This window comes from Ambystoma mexicanum, chromosome 1p (genome assembly GCF_040938575.1).
Source record: "Ambystoma mexicanum isolate Mex_15411 chromosome 1p, UKY_AmexF1_1, whole genome shotgun sequence".
Classification (NCBI taxonomy): Eukaryota; Metazoa; Chordata; class Amphibia; order Caudata; family Ambystomatidae; genus Ambystoma; species Ambystoma mexicanum.
This window is the reverse complement of record NC_090921.1, coordinates 316,831,898-316,851,418: the sequence shown is the minus strand read 5'-3', so window position 1 is coordinate 316,851,418 and position 19,521 is coordinate 316,831,898. Positions and strand designations below refer to the sequence as shown.

Sequence of the window (19,521 nt, the reverse complement as noted above, 5' to 3'; positions counted from 1 at the left end):
TCATTCTAGCTCATTTGTTGATATGGTTTTCTTAATGGGTACCTCACTGTCCAGGTTTTCTTAGGTGTAGGTTCTTCAGTAGGTGCTGTCAGTCTGATAGGTACTGGACAGAGCCCCACTGCGGCCCCCTGCTGGTTTATTTGTTCATCATACGTCACATATTTCAGCGTGAACGTTCCTGGTACTTCAAAATGGGTGGTAGGAGTGTGTATCGTGCTTGGGACCTCCTCTACAAAGGAAATAAACAAAACAGAAAATAAAAAATAAAGATAAAATAAAAAGAGAGAAAGATTGTAGAACATTATTAATGTTTGCGTTGTCTTGCTCAAATGTAAACGTCAATCATGGGATTTAACCCTTTATCATATCAAAGTGAACCAAACTACTAAAGACCAATGGTAAGCCACCATTTTACTTCTCAATGTAAATCTGTACATTTTTTTTCGTAAATCTGAATCGTCCTCACCAGCCATTATTATTATAATTAAAACCAATAATAAAGGATTAGATTGACTCTAACAATGCAAATACACCATATGTATAATAGAATACTTGGACTTGTCAATAATAGGAACTGAGCATAACCAATGCAATATATAGTTTAACTCTTTATAAATCATGTATGTCAATATATTTTTTTTAACACAATTGAGCAAGACAACGCAAACATTAATAATGTTCTACAATCATTCTCTCTTTTTATTTTTATCTTTATCTTTATTTTTTATTTTCTGTTTCTGTTTTGTTTATTTTCTTGTTTCTCTTTGTCCCTATAAACCCATTTTCCAACCCTCCACTTTTACATACATATCACTGAAATGATGTCAATGTACACGATTATGCAATCACTAATATATTTGTAAGACTTTTTGTGGACGATGTTTTAATTTTGATGATGAATAATTGCTCAATAAGGTACATTTGAAAAGGCAAATTATCATTAACAAAATACCAAATTGACCATGCCTTGATTTGAGAAAGCTACCGTAGTCATAGGCGTGACAGGAGGTCACCAAGTAGTTGCAGTGGAGCTAGATGGCTAATGTTGACATATTGCCACTTGAAGGAATACATGAAATGAATTGTCTCTTTGCTTACTAACTCACCAATATGCAGACTACGATGTACTCCAAAATGCATATCTTTTGTGCTACGACACATGTCAAATCTATGTAAATATGTCTTTGTGTTAGTTTAAATAAAACCTCCCCTTGTTTGACATTTCTGTATCTCACGGTGATCCTCTTTTTGAGCTAGCAGCCATCTAGTTCCGCTACAACTACTTGGTGACCTCCTGTCATGCCTATGACTAGGGTAGCCTTTGACTCTGCCCTCCCTTTTTGCATTGTACTTCCTAACCCTCTAGAGCATGGGTGCACAAAATACGGCCCGCGGGCCAGTTGCGGCCCGCCATGCCCTTTTAACCGGCCCGCGAGGCACAAAGACTTTCCTAATGGAGGGCGGCCCGGGCTGCCCTCCATTAGGAAAGTCTTTGTTGTCTTCCGGGCCGGTGAAAACACTGGCCCTCATTGGCTCAGCACACACACGCACCACGTCGCTCCTACGAGCCACGTAATGCGTGTGTGCTGCACCAATGGAGGGCCAGCACTACGGCTGGCGTGGTCCATAAGGCTTGATGCCGGAAGGCATTTCAGCCTTGGACCACGCCAGTCGTAGTGCGATTCCAGCGTTCCAGCTTACCTGCTGCTTACCTGCCTGCCTTCCAGCACGTCTCCGGTAAGTGGTCTGTTTGGGTGTCGGGTTTGTTTTGCTTTATGTTTGTGTGTGTATGTTGCGGGGGTGTGTGTGTCGGATGTGTATGAATGTTTGTATTTGAATGTATTTTGTGTGTATGTTGAGATGCAGGGGTGGGGGGGTGTGTCGGATGTGTATGAATGTTTGTGTTTGAATGTATTTTGTGTGTATGTTGAGATGCGGGGGTGGGGGGGTGTGTCGGATGTGTATGAATGTTTGTATTTGAATGTATTTTGTGTGTATGTTGAGATGCGGGGGTGGGGGGTGTGTCGGATGTGTATGAATGTTTGTGTTTGAATGTATTTTGTGTGTATGTTGAGATACGGGGGTGGGGGGTGTTGGATGTGTATGAATGTTTGTGTTTGAATGTATTTTGTGTGTATGTTGAGATGCGGGGGTGAGGGGGTGTGTCGGATGTGTATGAATGTTTGTATTTGAATGTATTTTGTGTGTATGTTGAGATGCGGGGGTGGGGGGGTGTGTCGGATGTGTATGAATGTTTGTGTTTGAATGTATTTTGTGTGTATGTTGAGATGCGGGGGTGGGGGGGGGTGTCGGATGTGTATGAATGTTTGTGTTTGAATGTATTTTGTGTGTATGTTGAGATGCGGAGGTGGGGGTGTGTGTCGGATGTGTATGAATGTTTATGTTTGAATGTATTTTGTGTGTATGTTGAGATGCGGAGGTGGGGGTATGTGTCAGATGTGTATGAATGTTTGTATTTGAATGTATTTTGTGTGTATGTTGAGATGCGGGGGTGGGGGGTGTCGGATGTGTATGAATGTTTGTGTTTGAATGTATTTTGTGTGTATGTTGAGATGCGGGGGTGGGGGGGTGTGTCGGATGTGTATGAATGTATTTGAATGTATTTTGTGTGTATGTTGAGATGTGGGGCGGGTGTGTGAATGTTTGTATTTGAATGTATTTTGTGTGTATGTTGAGATGCAGGGGTGGGGGGGTGTGTCGGATGTGTATGAATGTTTGTGTATGAATGTATTTTGTGTGTATGTTGAGATGCGGGGGTGGGGGGGTGTGTCGGATGTGTATGAATGTTTGTATTTGAATGTATTTTGTGTGTATGTTGAGATGCGGGGGTGGGGGGTGTGTCGGATGTGTATGAATGCTTGTGTTTGAATGTATTTTGTGTGTATGTTGAGATACGGGGGTGGGGGGTGTCGGATGTGTATGAATGTTTGTGTTTGAATGTATTTTGTGTGTATGTTGAGATGCGGGGGTGGGGGGGGTGTGTCGGATGTGTATGAATGTTTGTATTTGAATGTATTTTGTGTGTATGTTGAGATGCGGGGGTGGTGGGGTGTGTCGGATGTGTATGAATGTTTGTGTTTGAATGTATTTTATGTGTATGTTGAGATGCGGGGGTGAGGGGGTGTGTCGGATGTGTATGAATGTTTGTGTTTGAATGTATTTTGTGTGTATGTTGAGATGCGGAGGTGGGGGTGTGTGTCGGATGTGTATGAATGTTTGTGTTTGAATGTATTTTGTGTGTATGTTGAGATGCGGAGGTGGGGGTATGTGTCAGATGTGTATGAATGTTTGTATTTGAATGTATTTTGTGTGTATGTTGAGATGCGGGGGTGGGGGGGTGTCGGATGTGTATGAATGTTTGTGTTTGAATTTATTTTGTGTGTATGTTGAGATGCGGGGGTGGGGGGGGGTGTCGGATGTGTATGAATGTATTTGAATGTATTTTGTGTGTATGTTGAGATGTGGGGCGGGTGTGTGAATGTTTGTATTTGAATGTATTTTGTGTGTATGTTGCGATGCGGGGGTAGGGGGGTGTCGGATGTGTGTCGGATGTGTATGAATGTTTTGATTTGAATGTTTTTTGTGTGCTGAGTTGGGGGTGGGGGTTCGGGTCTGTAGGGGTGCTTGTTTGAGAGTTTGCTGATTTGGGGGGGTGGGGGTTCGGGTCTGTATGGGTGCATGTTTGTGTGTGTGCTGATTTGGGGGGTGGGGGGTTCGGGTCTATATGGGTGCATGTTTGTGTGTGTGCTGATTTGGGGGGTGGGGGGTTCGGGTCTGTATGGGTGCATGTTTGTGTGTGTGGTGAGTTGGGGGGTGGGGGGTTCGGGTCTGTATGGGTGCATGTTTGTGTGTGTGCTGATTTGGGGGGTGGGGGGTTCGGGTCTGTATGGGTGCATGTTTGTGTGTGTGCTGAGTTGGGGGGTGGGGGGTTCGGGTCTGTATGGGTGCATGTTTGTGTGCTGGGGTGGGGGTTTGGGTTTGTGTGTGTGCTGAGTTGGGGGGTGGCGGTTCGGGTCTGTATTGGTGCATGTTTGTGTGTGTGCTGAGTTGGGGGATTTGGTTGGGGGGAAGGGGGCCATGGGGCATAGTGTTTGGTTGGGGGTGAGGAGGCCATGGGGCATAGTGTTTGGTTGGGGGAGAGGGGGGCATGGGGCATAGTGTTTGGTTGGGGGTGAGGGGGCCATGGGGCATAGTGTTTGGTTGGGGGTGAGGGGGCCATGGGGCATAGTGTTTGGTTGGGGGTGAGGGGGCCATGGGGCATAATGTTTGGTTGGGAGTGAGGGGGCCATGGGGCATAGTGTTTGGTTGGGTGTGAGGGACATGGGGCATAGTGTTTGGTTGGGGTGAGGGGGCCATGGGGCATAGTGTATCTAGGGTCAATAAAATATATATAAGTTAATTAAAAAGGTGAGATACAATAACTAAATCGTTACCCCTCAAAAACATTCTTTTTCCATGTGTTTAGTACAAATTGGGGGTTTAAAAAGCATCCTGCCACGCCCCGCCTACCGCCCCGGCCACATTTGCTTTTCAGCCCACTATAGCCCTCATGTAAGGTACTTTCGGCCCTCTGTCAAAATCAGTTGTGCACCCCTGCTCTAGAGTCAGGCCCCCTTATAAAAAAAGAGGGTTCAGCCCATATCTCTCACATGATTTGAGAAAGGTCAACGCCCGAAACATGTGTCATCACAAAGGGCATCACTCTATGGATAATAAATAGTGATATTTAAAAAGACAATTTCTCACTTGTCTTTAATGGAGTATTGTGATATCTACTACCCTATAAGGGGACCACTGGCCATAGTAAGGAAGGATGGGAGCTCCCCACTCCTCCTCTAACTACCAATGTAGTAGACTATGTGCTCGGGCTAAGGACGAGAATGGTCCTCCTGATGGCTCAGGCTAGTGACAAGTTGAAGGCTGGTCAGGCATTGGTCAAACATTGGTACGACCAGAAGGGTTCACTTGTTCACTTCAACCCAGGCCAGGAAGTCCTGATGAGGAACCCCATAAGGCATTGAGCCCTGCTTGGATAAATGGTCAGGCCCTTACTCAGTTGTGGAGCAGCTGGGTGGGGTCAACTATTTGGTGGACCTTAAAAGGTCCGTACAGGCCCATAAAGTGTTTCACATTAATAGGCTGAAGGTTTTCATCCCTAGGGTCCAAATAGCTGTACTGCTACTGGCATCAGATATGGAAGAGGAGGAATCAGAACCACTCCCTGACTTATTCCAGAGCGGTCCTTCAGATGGCTCTATTGAAGGTGTCCAAGTAGCCACCTCACCTGACTTCTGATCAACATGGGGAAGTAAGAACTTTGCTAATGCAGTTCTCCTCCTTGTTCTCACTAACTTCGGGTTTGACACCTTGGTGCAAACATGAGATAGACACTAGGGATAGTGTACCTACCAAAACTAGGGGTTACAGGATGTTGGATAAGGTGAGCTCCTACATCAAGGCTGAGGTCAACAAGATGTTGGATCTTGGGGTTATTGAGCCTTCCCATAGTCCATGGTCCAGTCCTGTGGTTCCAGTGCCAAAGGTTAGTACCTTCTGTGTGGATTACAGGGCTCTGAATGCTGTCACTAGGGCAGATGCTCACCCCCTACCTAGAACTGATGAGCTGGTGGATACCTTGGGTGCATCCAAGTACCTCAGCACATTTAACCTCACAGCAGAGTATTGGCAAATAGCCCTAGCAGAGCATGTGAAGGAAAAGACAGCATTTTCAACTCCAGAAAGCCTTACCGGGTAATGCCCTTTGGGTTAAAAATTCACCTACCACTTTTCAGAGGCTTGTGAACCATGTTCTAAATGGGATGGATGAATTGTGCTTAGCATATCTGGAGGATGTAGCAGTCTTCAGTGCCACCTGGGAGGAACATGTGGAGCACCTTAGAATTGCATTACAGGCACATTAGAAGGCTCACTTAATCATAAAGGCCAGCAAGTGCCAGCTTGGTCAAGCCTCTGTGGTCTACCTTGGGTATGAAATAGGTGGAGGGAGGATTCAGCCTCTAGCCAGTAAAGTGCAAGCAGTACAAGACTGGCCTACCCCCACTACACATACCCAAGTGAGAGCCTTCTTGGGACTCACTGGGTACTATTGAGGTTTTATAGCAGACTATGGCACCAGAGCTGCCCCTCTGGAGGCTCTCACAACTCCAAAGAAGCCAAATAAGGTCTCTTGGTCTGGGGAGTGTGAGAAGGCTTCCAATGGCTTGAAAGACTCCCTCTGCCAGGCCCCTGTCCTCAGGGCCCCTTACTACAAACATGCTTTTATTGTGCAGACAGGTGCCTCTGACCCTGGGATAGGTGCTGTACTATCACAGATCGATGCGAAAGGCAAGGAACACCCTATTGGCTTCATTAGCCGCAGCTTAAGGACAGAGAGCTCAGATGGTTCACTGTGGAGAAAGAATGTTTCTCTCTTGTGTGGGCCCTATGGAAGCTGAGGCCCTACCTCTATGGGACCCACTTCACTGTGGAAACTGACCATAAACCCTTAAAGTGGCTAATGAACATGAAGGGAGAGAATCCAAAGTTGCTCAGTTGGTCCATAAGCCTGCAAGGGTTTGACTTCACCATTGAGCAAAGGCCAGGTGTCCAACATAGCAATATTGATGGGTTGGCCAGAATGCTTGACTGACCTGAACATGAGGCCCATCCAGGGGAGAATTAGTTCCCCCTGTCCTTAGTCTGGGAGGGGCGAGTGTTAGGAAAGATTTCATCAATGTGTAATTTTCCCTTCATTTGTGGACCCCCTCTAACTTTTGGGTTTTGTTTGGCTATCCTATCATGACTTTTATCAGTGGAGCACAGTCTTCAGCTTATTCAAGCAGTACACAGCCAGCACGGGGCAGCAGAGGGCCTCGGGTCAGAAGGCTACACAGGGATTAGAAGAGGAAGAGCCCAGCCATTTTAGCCCCAATAAGAGCTTGATTGTACACATCGAATCCGACACACAGATCCCAACAGAGCCGTGCAAATGTATGTGTAGACAGGTGCAGTGACAGTACAATGGGGCCATAAGCAGCCAAGCCCCCACCTCACTGCCTCACCTCCTTAACTAGGAACCAGAAAAGGGGGGTGGTGAGGGATGCAGTTAGGAGAGAAAATAGAGAATAGCAGGGTTGCAATAGGGACTCCTTCAGGTCTGTGGCTCAGTGGACTAAGGCATCCACTACAGGGGCCTGTGTTTGACCTCATGGTCACAAGTTAATTTCCAGGCAGGTCCACTCAGCCCTTCATCCTCCCAAGGTCGAGAACATGAGTACCATTAAGTTGGGTAACAATAAAATATCTGTTATCTGTCAACAGCCTGAATATGCCCCTCTAGGGGGGTAACAGGAACGTGTGTTCTACAAATACTCCTGTTATATTATGTTACCAGAGAAGTAGTAATGTTTGTTTTTTGAATTAGTTAAATACAAACTTTAAGCACAAGAAGAAGAAAAAAAGATGCCCACATATGAATAAAAAGCAGATGAAACATGAGTCTGTTCCATTTATTTCATTTTTTTCTAAAAAAGAATAAGAACCCCCCCCCCCCAAAATAATCATTACTTAAAAAGTCAATTTACCAAAATCTCTTCAATGCTTTGTTCCATATTGCAAAAGCTGCAGCCTTGTTGACAATTGCCTCTGCCTCAAATATAGTGGCCCAGAATTGACCTTGGGCTATGTCCTCGATATTGGTGACCTATCTTACGTAGCCTTTTTGATAGCATATTGTTAAGGCTGCACAGTTGGTCAATATGACGACTGGTCTCCACTGCTGAACGGCAGAGTAGGCATGTACGTTTGGGCAATGGGATGTTTTGCCATGAGCCTATATGTTCCATCGTGGGGAGTGGTATGATATGATATTATGTGGCATTTATAACGCACCTGTACACGTGTTTTTAGGCGTGACAAGACAAACAAAGGGAGAACAAAATAATGATCTTACAAGGCCTTGTACCATTCAGATTGCGCAAGGGTGGGGAAGAGCGAAGGGGAGAAGAGCCAGGGGGAGGGCAAGGGGAAGTGCAGTTAACTCACAAGTGCAGCCAGCGAGTGGCTCATACATGCAGAGAGAAGGAACTGTAGGGTTGCAGATACAGACCCTTAAGCGCTGGGGAGCCCGGAGGCAGTGCGAGGGCAACTGGACATGCAGGAGCTTGAGCCGAGTTCAGAGGGTGACTAGTTGACCAGTGTGTGGAGCAGTCAGGTACATCAGCAGGGGAGAGGAAGAGAGAAAGCGGAAGTGAAAAGGAAGGTCTTGAGATGCTTCTGGAACCGGAGGTGGTTCTTCTCAAGTTTGAGGGAGAAAGGGAGGCTGTTCCAGAGGGAGGCCCCAGCTGAGAAGATAGATCTGCCCCCAACTCTCTGCTTGGAGAAGCCTCTGACCCTCAGAGAGTTGCAGGTGGATGAGCGGAAAGCTTGAGAAGGAAGATGTTTTGTAAGAGAAAGTTGGAGGTAGAGCGGTCCCAGGACCCAGAAAGTCTTGTGGACGATGCAGAGCATCTTGAACTTGACCCTTGCAGCCACTGGGAGTCAGCGGGGAGATTTCAAGGGTGGACAGATATGATCCCTGGACTTGATGCCAAGGACAAGTCTTGCAGGTCTGTTCTGAATAAGTTGTAATGGTGGAAGAGTAGAGGCAGGCAGATTTAGAAAGAGGCTGTTGCAATAGTCCAGCCTAGAGAGGACCAGAGCTCTGGAGACAGTGAGCTTCTGGGGGAAAGTGAGAAAAGGGAGAATACCTCTGAGGAGGTGCTGCTGATAGTTTGACTTCTTAGAGATGTCAGAGATGTGAGGAGATAAGGAGCGGGTGGAGTCAAACCAACGTGTTTAACCTCACAGGAAGGAGCAGGAAGAGGGCCTAGAGCGGGCAGAGAGAGGAAAGGAAGGAGTGAGTGTCCCAATGAGGAGGATGTCAGTCTTACTGGCATTAAGGCAGAGAGCCTTGGCGGCACACCATTCCTGGTAAGGTGGAATAGAGATGTAATGGCCGTGTTGAGAAAAAGCATGGAGACATTATAGTGACACAGTTGTGATGTGGCAAGCGTCTGGGTTTTCATTTGGCTGCTATGTGGCCAGGGGCATACACGAATTTTATCAATCCCCATTTACTCCCCTTATACGTTCGCAGATTTCAGTGTGCTGTAGTCTGATGTCTTGGGTGCTAGACTGAGTGAAAAAAATATGTTAAGATAATGAAAAGCTATTGCGTAATAATGCAGCTGTGATAAAATTCTGTCAATTGTCACATCATTTCCCGAAGTCTTTGAAGCAAGAACATGTTTTATGTGTTTGCTTTTTGTGTGTACTTTCTGCGCTCGCTGTGTGTTGCGGGAAGATGGTTCCGTGTTTACAAATTAATCCTCCGTTCATCCTCAGTGTAGTCCCTTCATCCCCAGCAGTTGGCGCTGCCCCTCTGACTCCCTGCAGAGGAAGGCCGTTCTCTCTCTCCTTCGCAGGTGGCGTCCACCACCCACTATGCATGCAGGGGGGAGGTAGGAGGGGCTGCAGTTCCGCCGTCTTCCCGTAGAGGTCGCGCCTTCTCCTCGCAGAGATGCAGAGATGCTCAGCTCTGGTTGCTGCTGTCAGGATCGACCACAGCTGGAGATGCTGAGAGGCCAGCCGCCGCCTGTCCCTGTCACACCCTCCCCCTGTCAGGGCTAGCGGAGCCGGACGCACAGCTCTGGGACACGCCGCGGCCTCTGCAGGGCCTGCGCTTTCCTCCGGATACCGCCTTCCCGTCCCTGGGAAGAGAGACACCGGGAGGGGGAGAACGACACGACCATCTCGCACTGCAAAATGGAGTAAGTGCCAAATGCAAGCCCGTGGCTCATACCTACCACTCCCTCCTCACTCTCCCCGTTGCCACTTCACCCAACCCCTCCAACCCAACCAGCTCTGATTCCTGGGGGGCTCGCAGTGTGTAGGAATGAGGGCGTGTGGGGATGTGACCACCCTGTTATGGGTGGTGCAGGGCTGTGTGTGCACGTCTGTCCGAAGGGGGAGATGGAGGGGGGCTGTGGGGTAGATGTCAGGAGTGTGTGTGTGGTCGCTGCTGTCTCCGGTGTGCTGTTCTTTCTACACCTGCCCGCGTTACGGGTTGTAGGGATGGCCGTGTGGTCTGCCGAGGGATATGTGCCAGTGATGGTCGGTTTTTAGAGGTGCGTCTGCGTGTACGTGTGTGAGAGAGAGTGAGCGAGGGGGCGTGCGCAGGTCAGCGCCTGTGGGCGTGTGAGGATAGCGACATGTTTCAAGTGATGCTACGTTTGATAATGCCAGTGCGTGGGCTCATTGTGGTTTGTTCAAGAGGTGTGTAGATTACGTGTGTGTGCTCTCCAGAGTCGCGTGCGTGACCGCGTGGGAGCTCTGGGTCCCGGCGGGTGTACAGTATCTGCTCGCGTTTATACTCCAGGAATGTGTTTATGGCAGTACATGGACACCAGGTGTGTGGGCATCGTTGTGCCCGAGTTGCACACCGCTGTGTGTGCCCCTGGTCTATGCACAGCTGCGTGTGTAGGACCAAGGGCGAGTACATGGCTGTGCTGTGCGTGGGATCTAGACGTATTTGTAGTTTATTTGTGCACGTATGTGGGTTGGCTTCAGGCGCAGGTATAATCCGCCTTTATTGACTTCAAGAGTGTGTACGTTGCTGTGTGTGGGTTGAGATGTGTACATTGCTGTGTTGTTTTCAGGATTGTGTAGGTGGCAGCTTGCGGTTCCAGAGCAGCGTGGGTGGCTGTGTGGCAGCTGTGGGGTGTGTAGGTGGCTGTGGGCGGGTCCCAGGGATATGCACAAGGCTGTTTTCACGGTATGGGCGAGGTGGGAGCAGGATAGCTAAGTGTAGGTTGTGGTGTATTCACGGTTGCGTGTGGGTGACAGAGCTGTATGCATGATTGTTTGCATGTTCCAGAGGTATGTGGGAATGCCCGAGGATTCCACGGGGGTCACCGTGTACATGCTAATGTGTGGACAGAAGGATCTGGAATTGCATATGTGCGGCCCGCGGGCTCCGGCGCACTATGAGTAAACAAATAAATAAATAAATAAATGTGTACACAGGCACGTACGTAGTTAACTATGCGGAAATTAAAGGTGTTAACAAAGCCATGCGTGTACATGGTTCTGCGTTGTATTCAGCTGTCTGTGTACTGTTTCTGTTATCCGCGTGTGAATTTGACTGCGAGGTCGTATGTAATGTAGGTTGTGTGTACATGGCTATGTGGGAGCTTCAAGGGTGTGTACATGGTAGTTTGTATGTTCCACGAGTGTGCACGTTGCTGTTTATCTTCTGAGCGTAGTTGCACAGCTTTATTTGTACTTGTTTGTTTGTATGTGTTCGTTGTATTTGTCTGTGGCTGTGTTTGTCTAGTTTCATCTTTTCATATGTTTTATACCATGAGTGGCTTCAGTGTGTGTATGGCCGGGTGCTCTGCTCACCACAGATGTGAACATGTGCGTATATTTTTTGTGTTGATTTGTCTACCTATGGTAGCTTGTATATTTCTGGCAAGGAGAGCAAGCGTAGTTAGCACTGGAAGTAAACCTCTGGTTCACACCCACACGCGCAATGAATTATGGGTATGCACATTTAAGGCACGCCTTTTGCGTAATTTGACTGTTATGAGCCCCAATGATAGTGAAATACAAGCATGGTCTCTGCACCCATGAGAGAAAAATGTCTTGGGGTGATACATCTTTATATCTAACAGCACTATAAAAGTCAAAGCAGTTTTCTGGAGCACAAAGCATGCTTTTGAGCTACTGTGCATACCCACAATGCATTGCTCAGTGGCTCTGAATTGAAGGTGAATGTCCAGGGATGGTTACTGAGTGATGCCCTGGTACATGCGGCTTGTTAGTTTAAATGGCCTGTTCTGCTTTCATATTTCAGGTGGAAGGATGTTTTAATGCATTTTTAAAACCACTGTAACATTAATAGTTGTTAATGCACACATGCACACCTTTTTTTTTCTTGTTCTTGTAGTTATTACATCGTTTGTTGTAGAAAGTGGAGGTAAAAATGGCCCACAGCTGCTATTCATTTAAGGTTTCATTTAATGTGTTTAATTCTCTTATTCCAGTACAATGTGTGGTCCTTCCCCAATGCAGGGCCTACTGTATCAGTACGAAATTGTATTCAATATATATAGCTGTCGCCATAGTATATAACTGGAGTTCACTGCATTGCAGTTATGGCAATTGCTGTGTGATAGTAGTTGACTTGATAAATGTTTGCATTAGGATAGTATTGGTGGAGCAGTGCTGTGCTTATTACTGTACTGTAAAGTGTTGCCGTGCTGTGGCTTTGGCTGTATTGCAGCAGAGGTAGCTGCTGTACTGTACCCATCACATGTTGCTTATGTAGCAGTGGCGGTTGTCCTATTGAAGCAGTTGGATCAATGTATTATCTATTTGGGTATTGTGGGGTATGGCGGTTGGTGTTCCCATGTTGCAGTTGTTGGTGTTGCTGTGTTGCAGTAGTGTAACTGTAGGCATTACTGTGTTGAGGCAGCTCGTTTGCAGCGTTTTGAAGCATTTGGCGTTGATGTGTTTTAGAAAGGGGAGTTTAATAGTGGCATTAAACATTGCTATATTATACAGATGTGTATTGCTATGCTGCCCAAATGAACATTGTTGTATTGCAGAAGGGAATGCTTGCTGCAGCCATGGGGGTTGCTGTATTGTATCCGTAGGTGGTGCTCACAGGTTACACAGCTGGTGGTGCTGTATTGTAGCAGAACATGTTGCTTTGTTGCTGTCCCAGCTTTTGATATTTTGTAGCAATCGATATTGCTATATTTTATTAGTGAGTGTTAGTGCTTTGTAACCTTGACAGTAGCTGTTTTGCAGCAGCGAGTACCGCTGTATCATTACCATGACTGCTGCTGTTTTTTTGTAGCAGTGGCTATTGCTTTATTGTATTGGTATATGTTTCTGGACTATATCACTGTGTGTGACTATGCTGTAGCTCTGCGTGTGACTCTATTGTAGCAGGCAGCAGTGATATCTTAAGTGTGTAAGAAAGCAGGGCTTTTTACACTTTTGGATGCACCCAGAATACTCTTGGATGACAAATCAGTACTTTTTTTTTTATAGTAAATGGGCATCGTTGAAGGGCAAACACAAAATGTAACACAATGGGACTTAGTAGGCAGGGCCACCTTTAAAAGGCTAGGTGCTGCACCCTGCATAGGAGACATAGGTAGAACGCCATTTCAGTGTTGTTGCATCATAGCAGTACGTGCAGGGCTTAAAGTGGGCAGGGGCTAGCCAGGACAGAGCCCCAACAGTCTCCAAAAAATGTTTCTGAGAAGGGGTATTATCTTAAATCCCCTAGTAGCCTCAGCCGACCAGGCGGCTAGAAGACAAGGCCTTTTTTCTAAAGCATGAAGCTCTCACTTATGCACCACAAGAGCTTTAGAATTCAAAAAAAGGCTGTTGCTTGTTTGTACCTGTCTCTCCTTTTTTTTATTAATTGTGGTGTTGATGCCACCAAGGATCCCTTTAACTAAGAGATGCAGGGATCATCACTCTTGCACCCCGGGTGATGATTGTTAAAAAGGATTCCTGATGAGGGGTCGGTGCCACAGGTAAGGAGCCACAGGAGGTGACATTTGCCCAAGCTGCATGCCGTCTGTTAGCCTATACCCCTGTAGGAGCCCTCCCTCGATTTTGCATGCTACTTAAAACACTGGAGGCCAGATTCATGGAATTCTTGCATGATTCGAAGTGACTTTGCACTGCTGACACAAACCCTGATTCATCGATCCATGCAAAGTCATTTTGTACCGCAAAAATAGACTTTGCACCATTCCATGAATCAGGGTTTGTGTCAGAAGTGCAAAGTCACTTTTCAGCAGTGCAAAGTCATTTTGAACCGTGCAAAAGTTTCCATGAATCTGGCCCTTAGTACGTGTGTTTGTGTTGTAGTCACAAATGCAAGCTACAGTGAGTATTGCTCAGGTGTAAACATGAGTGTTGCTGCACTGAAGCCACATGTGTTTCTTTTGTGCTGTAGCAATGGATGCAGTTGTTTTGCAACTCAGGTTGCTGTTGTATTGTAGCAGCAGTTGTTGCTGCATACAGGCAGCAGATAGCCCTCTATTGTAGCAGTGTGTGGTACTATATTGTTGCAGATTTTTTGCGTGACCATGAGTGCTGCTATATTTTGGCACTGGGTGTAGCTTCATTGTAGCAGTGGGCACTACTGTATTGCAGCAGTGGGGTTCGCTCTATTCTAGTAGTGGCTGCTGTTGTAGTGAAAGAATGCATTACTTTACTATGGCAGTGTGTGTTGTTATACTAAAGCGGTGTTTGTGCTTGGATTGTACCAGCGGGTGTTACTGTCCTTAGCAAATGGCGTGGTCATTTTGCGGTAGTGGTTGTTGCAGTATTCGTGACTGTGGCCAGTGCTGGCCTTAGCGGTGGTAGTGCCCGGGCAGTGAAAGAAAAATGTGGCACCTCCCCCTATGCTACGCGCTCCTGGTCGATGTCAGGGGGTGCCACATTTCTTTGGCTCCCCACTCCCGTGCTGGAGCTGGGAGTTTATCACTGGAATAGGGAGCCGATACGAAAGCATCAGCACCGTTTTCTAATGAAAACCTCCCCACTCCTGCAACGGAGTGGGGAAGTAATTGCCTCAATAGGGTGCTGATTCAAGAGCATCAGTATCCTATTGTTGTTAAATACCCCACTCTCCTGCGCCAGCACAAGAGCGGGGATCATTTAATTTCAATAGGATGCCTGTTGTGCCTTCTCCCACCACACTCCACCTCAGGGGAGTCCTTGAAAGACTCCCCTGAGCTGGCATGGTGGCGGGCTAATGGCTCCCCAGGCAGTCTCTCGGGCGGCCCTGCCCTTGTCGGCCGCCTACCTGGCGGCTCTGCATGCTACCCTTGGGATTCACCTGCCCTAGCACTTATCCAGGCCGTTCCCCTGGCTCCACCTGCACTTACTTCCCGGGTTCCCACCTGCACTTGCCCATCCCTTGCTCCCTCCCATATCTCCCGCACTTCTTTTCGCCACTTACCCGTCCGAATGTCACAAGGCCTAGTAGGACCAGAATTGTTTACTGTTTTTCGTTGACATTATTATATGTACTCCCCTGTTCCCTCCCCATTTTGCCTTGTGGTGCCTGGATACACCATCTTGTTGTATAGGTGCCTAATATAGGTGCCTACACGTTGTATATATGTTGTATAGGCGCTCAATAAATCAAATAAGGCAGGCCCAGACTGTGGGCGTTGTTTTCTAACAGCAAACCGTGCTGCTGTGCCAGAGCCGAGCGTTTGTGTTGTGTCGTTGGGTGCTGTTGTATTTTCGCACTGACAGCGCTATTGCGTTGGATACATTGTATCAGTGGGTGTTTCTTTATTACTCTGGGGTGTCTTTACTGTTGGATTTGCTGTTGTCGTATTAGGCCGAAGCATTAGAGCAGGTGCAGTTGTTTTTATAGTCGGCGGCCCCTGTCCCTGGAAGGGTTTCTGTCTGTTGTGCGAGGAATGCGTGGTGACATTGGCAGGCCTCCTCCGGTTGGACAGCGTCTCCCACGTGACCCTGTTGCTGCTCTCCCGAGCCACTGGTCGCCCTTTGCGCCCATTTCCCGCGCGGCTCCGGCTTCTTCTCGGAAGGCCGAGCTGCCGTGAAGTCTCTCTGCCTCTCGCGATGCAAGACAAGCGCCACTGGAAGCCGCGCCGCCCTTTCATTCCGGCACTCAGTAATGGCCATGAAGGGCGTGCGTCTTGAGATTTTACACCAGCAGAAAAGGCGCTTTTTAGACTTGGCTTCCGCCGCGCCGGTAGAGCCCGGAAGCAGTATAATGCAGCCCAGACCCCACCCAGCATGTGCAGAGAGCTGCGGGGCGCGCCCGCCGGCACTCAGCTCGGAGATAGTTACCATTAATCCTCGCGTTAAAAGGGTCAATGCCCAGCGCCCCTCCCCCAGCACATTCTCATTCCTTCCAAGGATTATGGTTCTGCACATGTGTATTATCTACCCTCCTCCAAGGGTAGAAGAGTCGCTTATTATTTTTTATTATTTTTATTTTAATGATTTATATATGGTTATACAAAATCGACAACCTTTAGCCGCATACAAATCCTATCTAACAGAATAAAATCAGAGGCTTGATAGAAACCAAGTAATACTAAAAAGAGAGTCGCTTAAAAAATGTTTTATTTTGTATCAAATTAAGGTCTTTTTTTAATGGCTCATAGCAAATCTATCAATAACATGTTTGTAGATTGTATGGCCCAATGAGAAATAATTAACCATACTCCAATTGGTTTAAAAACACCAAATGTATTGGAGTTATTAAATATAAAACCCGTTGCGCGAGCAGAGAGGCCAGGGTAGTAAGAGGCTCTGTCGCTTGGACGGCCAGGCACTGGACTTTTTGGGGTGAATATTTGTATTTTCTTCGGGGCTGGTAAATCACCCTCCTGCACTGTTTTCAAGTGTACCCCCACTGGCCCGCATATGATGAGACCCTCTCCCCACATATATTCCAGGGTTACTGGATACTGCACTCTTTCTCCCTGAGCCCAGGTTTCCTGCAGAGATAAGATCTTCGCAGCACATCTGTGCACATCTGTGCCCATTGGAAGGTGCCCAGCTGGTGTTCCCCAGTTGAAGCATAAATGGGCAGGATTATTTCAACAAGGCTTGTAAAATATTTAGAAAAATCCGGAAAAAACACTTATTTTTTCCACTTTTCTGTAAATGTTTGTAATAGAGTAAATTGCCTATATTTTAAATGTTTTTTTTTTTTTTTTTAAAAACCCATCAGAAGCAAATGTCCCTGCAATCCCCTAATCTAAACGGTGTATTCCAATATTAAGCCTCAGCCGCCCCTTCCAAGGGCCTCCAAAACCACATAGTAGCTCAGGATGGTCTGTGTTGGCGACTGTCCAGGGTTCTCAGGGCGCCGTCCTTGGTAAACTGATGTATGAAGAGCATGGGGAGTCGAGGGAACAGGTGAAGCGCTAAAGACGGGACCACCAGAGGCGACAGGAGTGTCACTCCAGGAATGGGGGAATCGTGTCAGGCAAGGACTTGACAGGCAGGTGCTTCCAGCGTGGGGGAGCCATGTGTCAGGCAAAGCCAAAGCAGGTAGGTGTCAGCAACGAGAGCCACCTGTCAGTAACAGGGCGGAACAGGCAGGTTTGATAAGCCCGGAAATGGGAGCCATGAGTCAAGCAAAGCATGTAGCAGGCATGAGTGGAAGGTCTTGGAATAGGGAGTCATGTCTAAGGGAAAGCATGTAGCAGGCATGAGTGGAAGGTCTTGGAATAGGGAGTCATGTCTAAGGGAAAGCATGTAGCAGGCATGAGTGGAAGGTCTTGGAATAGGGAGTCATGTCTAAGGGAAAGCATGTAGCAGGCATGAGTGGAAGGTCTTGGAATAGGGAGTCATGTCTAAGGGAAAACACGAAACCGACAAGAGTGTAATGTCTTTGGGTGGGGAGTCATGTGTACGTGAAAGGACGTAGCAGGCAGGTGCGTAAGGTATGGAATGAGGAGTCCTGTAAGAGAATGCACGTAGCAGACGGCTGTGTAAGGCCTTAGAATGAGGAGTCGTGTAAGAGAAAACATGTAACAGGCAGGTGTGTAATGCCTTGGAATAGGAGTCATGTGTAAGGTAAAGCATGTAGCAGGCCGGTGTGTAAGGCCTTGGTGTGGGGAGTCATGTGTAAGGGAAAGCATGTAGCAGGCAGGTGTGTAAGGCCTTGGTGTGGGGAGTCATGTGTAAGGGAAAGCATGTAACAGGCATGTGTGTAATGCCTTGGAATAGGAGTCATGTGTAAGGGAAAGCATGTAGCAGGCCGGTGTGTAAGGCCTTGGTGTGGGGAGTCATGTGTAAGGGAAAGCATGTAACAGGCAGGTGTGTAATGCCTTGGAATAGGAGTCATGTGTAAGGGAAAGCATGTAACAGGCCGGTGTTTAAGGCATTGGAATGGGGAGTCATGTGTAAGGGAAAGCATGTAGCAGGCAGGTGTGTAAGGCCTTGGTGTGGGGAGTCATGTGTAAGGGAAAGCATGTAGCAGGCAGGTGTGTAAGGCCTTGGTGTGGGGAGTCATGTGTAAGGGAAAGCATGTAACAGGCAGGTGTGTAATGCCTTGGAATAGGAGTCATGTGTAAGGGAAAGCATGTAGCAGGCAGGTGTGTAAGGCCTTGGTGTGGGGAGTCATGTGTAAGGGAAAGCATGTAACAGGCAGGTGTGTAATGCCTTGGAATAGGAGTCATGTGTAAGGGAAAGCATGTAACAGGCCGGTGTTTAAGGCATTGGAATGGGGAGTCATGTGTAAGGGAAAGCATGTAGCAGGCAGGTGTGTAAGGCCTTGGTGTGGGGAGTCATGTGTAAGGGAAAGCATGTAGCAGGCAGGTGTGTAAGGCCTTGGTGTGGGGAGTCATGTGTAAGGGAAAGCATGTAGCAGGCAGGTGTGTAAGGCCTTGGTGTGGGGAGTCATGTGTAAGGGAAAGCATGTAACAGGCAGGTGTGTAATGCCTTGGTGTGGGGAGTCATGTGTAAGGGAAAGCATGTAGCAGACAGGTGTGTAAGCCCTTGGTGTGGGGAGTCATGTGTAAGGGAAAGCATGTAACAGGCCGGTGTGTAAGGCCTTGGTGTGGGGAGTCATGTGTAAGGGAAAGCATGTGACAGGCAGGTGTGTAATGCCTTGGAATAGGAGTCATGTGTAAGGGAAAGCATGTAGAAGGCAGGTGTGTAAGGCCTTGGTGTGGGGAGTCATGTGTAAGGGAAAGCATGTAACAGGCAGGTGTGTAATGCCTTGGAATAGGAGTCATGTGTAAGGGAAAGCATGTAGCAGGCAGGTGTGTAAGGCCTTGGTGTGGGGAGTCATGTGTAAGGGAAAGCATGTAGCAGGCAGGTGTGTAAGGCCTTGGTGTGGGGAGTCATGTGTAAGGGAAAGCATGTAACAGGCAGGTGTTTAATGCCTTGGTGTGGGGAGTCATGTGTAAGGGAAAGCATGTAGCAGACAGGTGTGTAAGGCCTTGGTGTGGGGAGTCATGTGTAAGGGAAAGCATGTAACAGGCCGGTGTTTAAGGCATTAGAATGGGGAGTCATGTGTAAGGGAAAGCATGTAGCAGGCAGGTGTGTAAGGCCTTGGTGTGGGGAGTCATGGGTAAGGGAAAGCATGTAGCAGACAGGTGTGTAAGGCTTTGGTGTGGGGAATCATGTGTAAGGGAAAGCATGTAACAGGCCGGTGTTTAAGGCATTAGAATGGGGAGTCATGTGTAAGGGAAAGCATGTAACAGGCCGGTGTTTAAGGCATTGGAATGGGGAGTCATGTGCAAGGGAAAGCATGTAGCAGGCAGGTGTGTAAGGCTTTGGTGTGGGGAGTCATGTGTAAGGGAAAGCAGGTAGCAGGCAGGTGTGTAAGGCCTTGGTGTGGGGAGTCATGTGTAAGGGAAAGCATGTAACAGACAGGTGTGTAAGGCCTTGGTGTGGGGAGTCATGTGTAAGGGAAAGCATGTAACA

General features: G+C 47.6%; 1 protein-coding gene across 2 annotated transcripts in view; it reads left to right on the top strand.

Moving 5' to 3' along the window:
- The first annotated feature begins 9,563 nt into the window (after positions 1-9,563).
- The window catches only part of PALM (paralemmin), a 388,481-nt gene continuing 378,523 nt past the window's right edge, over positions 9,564-19,521 (top strand). Inside the window, exon 1 of one of the 2 annotated variants that reach the window (XM_069647781.1) lies at positions 9,564-9,830. In XM_069647781.1, coding sequence (XP_069503882.1) covers positions 9,826-9,830 — 5 coding nt within the window. In that variant the 5' untranslated portion in view covers positions 9,564-9,825. The remainder of the gene's footprint in view (positions 9,831-19,521) is intronic. The other variant, XM_069647788.1, reaches the window with a different exon arrangement.